Source organism: Tupaia chinensis, unplaced genomic scaffold, assembly GCF_000334495.1.
Source record: "Tupaia chinensis unplaced genomic scaffold, TupChi_1.0 Scaffold000708_1, whole genome shotgun sequence".
NCBI classification, from domain to species: domain Eukaryota; kingdom Metazoa; phylum Chordata; class Mammalia; order Scandentia; family Tupaiidae; genus Tupaia; species Tupaia belangeri.
In genome coordinates, this window is record NW_006160231.1 from 52384 (window position 1) to 53557 (window position 1174).

General features: G+C 49.6%; 1 protein-coding gene across 1 annotated transcript in view; it reads right to left on the reverse strand.

Annotated features, from left to right (window-relative positions):
• ABCC5 (ATP binding cassette subfamily C member 5) overlaps positions 1–1174 on the reverse strand; it is a 113193-nt gene that overhangs the window by 33664 nt on the left and 78355 nt on the right. Inside the window, 2 exon segments of the mRNA XM_014592513.2 lie at positions 23–151; positions 231–384. Of these exon segments, the coding sequence (XP_014447999.1) occupies positions 23–151; positions 231–384 (283 nt within the window).

Here is a 1174-nt window from a genome sequence, read left to right on the forward strand (position 1 = left end):
CTCCCACCCCTGCCACACTGACCTGTGCAGAAACTCCTGCCCTTTACTGTAGGCGTGGATGGTGGCGAGGCCCTGGATGCTGGACGTGATGTGGGAGAGGAAGGGTGACTGCGTGACATTGTCCAGACGCTTCAGCTCTCGGATCAGGACCCTGCAGAGAGGACGAGTCCTGGTCGCAGTGGGGGACCAGCAGCTCTGGCTCCCGCTCTGCTCGGGCACCTCCTGTTTACCTGGAGACGATGTGCAGGACTGAGAAGAGGATGACGAGGGGCCCCACTGCCACGAGGAACCACGGGAAGACTCCCGCGATCATTCCGACACAGAAGAACACCAGGATGACGTTCTGGATGAACATCTCAGCCTGGAAGGGCAGGCGCACATCGACTGCAGGGGCCACAGGGAAGCAAGCGTCAGACTGCAAGTTCAGAGGGGCAAAGAGGACCTAGAGACCCCATCTGAAGTTCGTGATGCTGTTTTTAAACGGTCGGTGATCAAAGAAAAACCTAGAAACCTAGTTGCTTTACCATTTTTTTGTGCCAAGAAAGTTTAAGTGATCTTCCTACTGTACTCCCAATTTCTGGTTCATCACTCTGCCCAGCCCTTTAGACACTTCCTCCACTTTACAGGCAATATGTTTTTTATGAAATATTTGGGGGACCAGCAGATGGCATAATGGCTATGTCACTGAACTCTCATGTAGTCAACTGCGGTTCCAGTCCCAGACCTGGTGGCTTAAATTTACGCCAGGCATGTGTGCGCCCAAGATCCCGAGAGGAGACCGGAGAAGGAATTGTGACGGGGCCATCCCCCGAGAGGTGATTTCTCCCTTTCTGTCTGTCCCTGTCTTTCTGGCGAGTGTACATTCCCTATAGCAAAAACCTCTCCAAAATTTTTTTTTAAAAATGAAAGAAAAATATTTGAAAAACATATAAAAAAGCAAACATAAGTAATCTATATTCTTGCAGATACAGAAGAACTGCTAACATTCAGGAAATTTTTCATCATGAACACTTTTTTTTAAGAATTACTTATTGGGACCAGCAGTTACTGTAATGGCTATGTCGCTAGACTCCCATGTAGTTGATGACGGTTCGCATCCCGGACCCAGTGGCTTAAAATTCACGCCGGGCATGTGCGTGCATGCCCAAGATCCCAAGAGGAGAATGGATTGCGG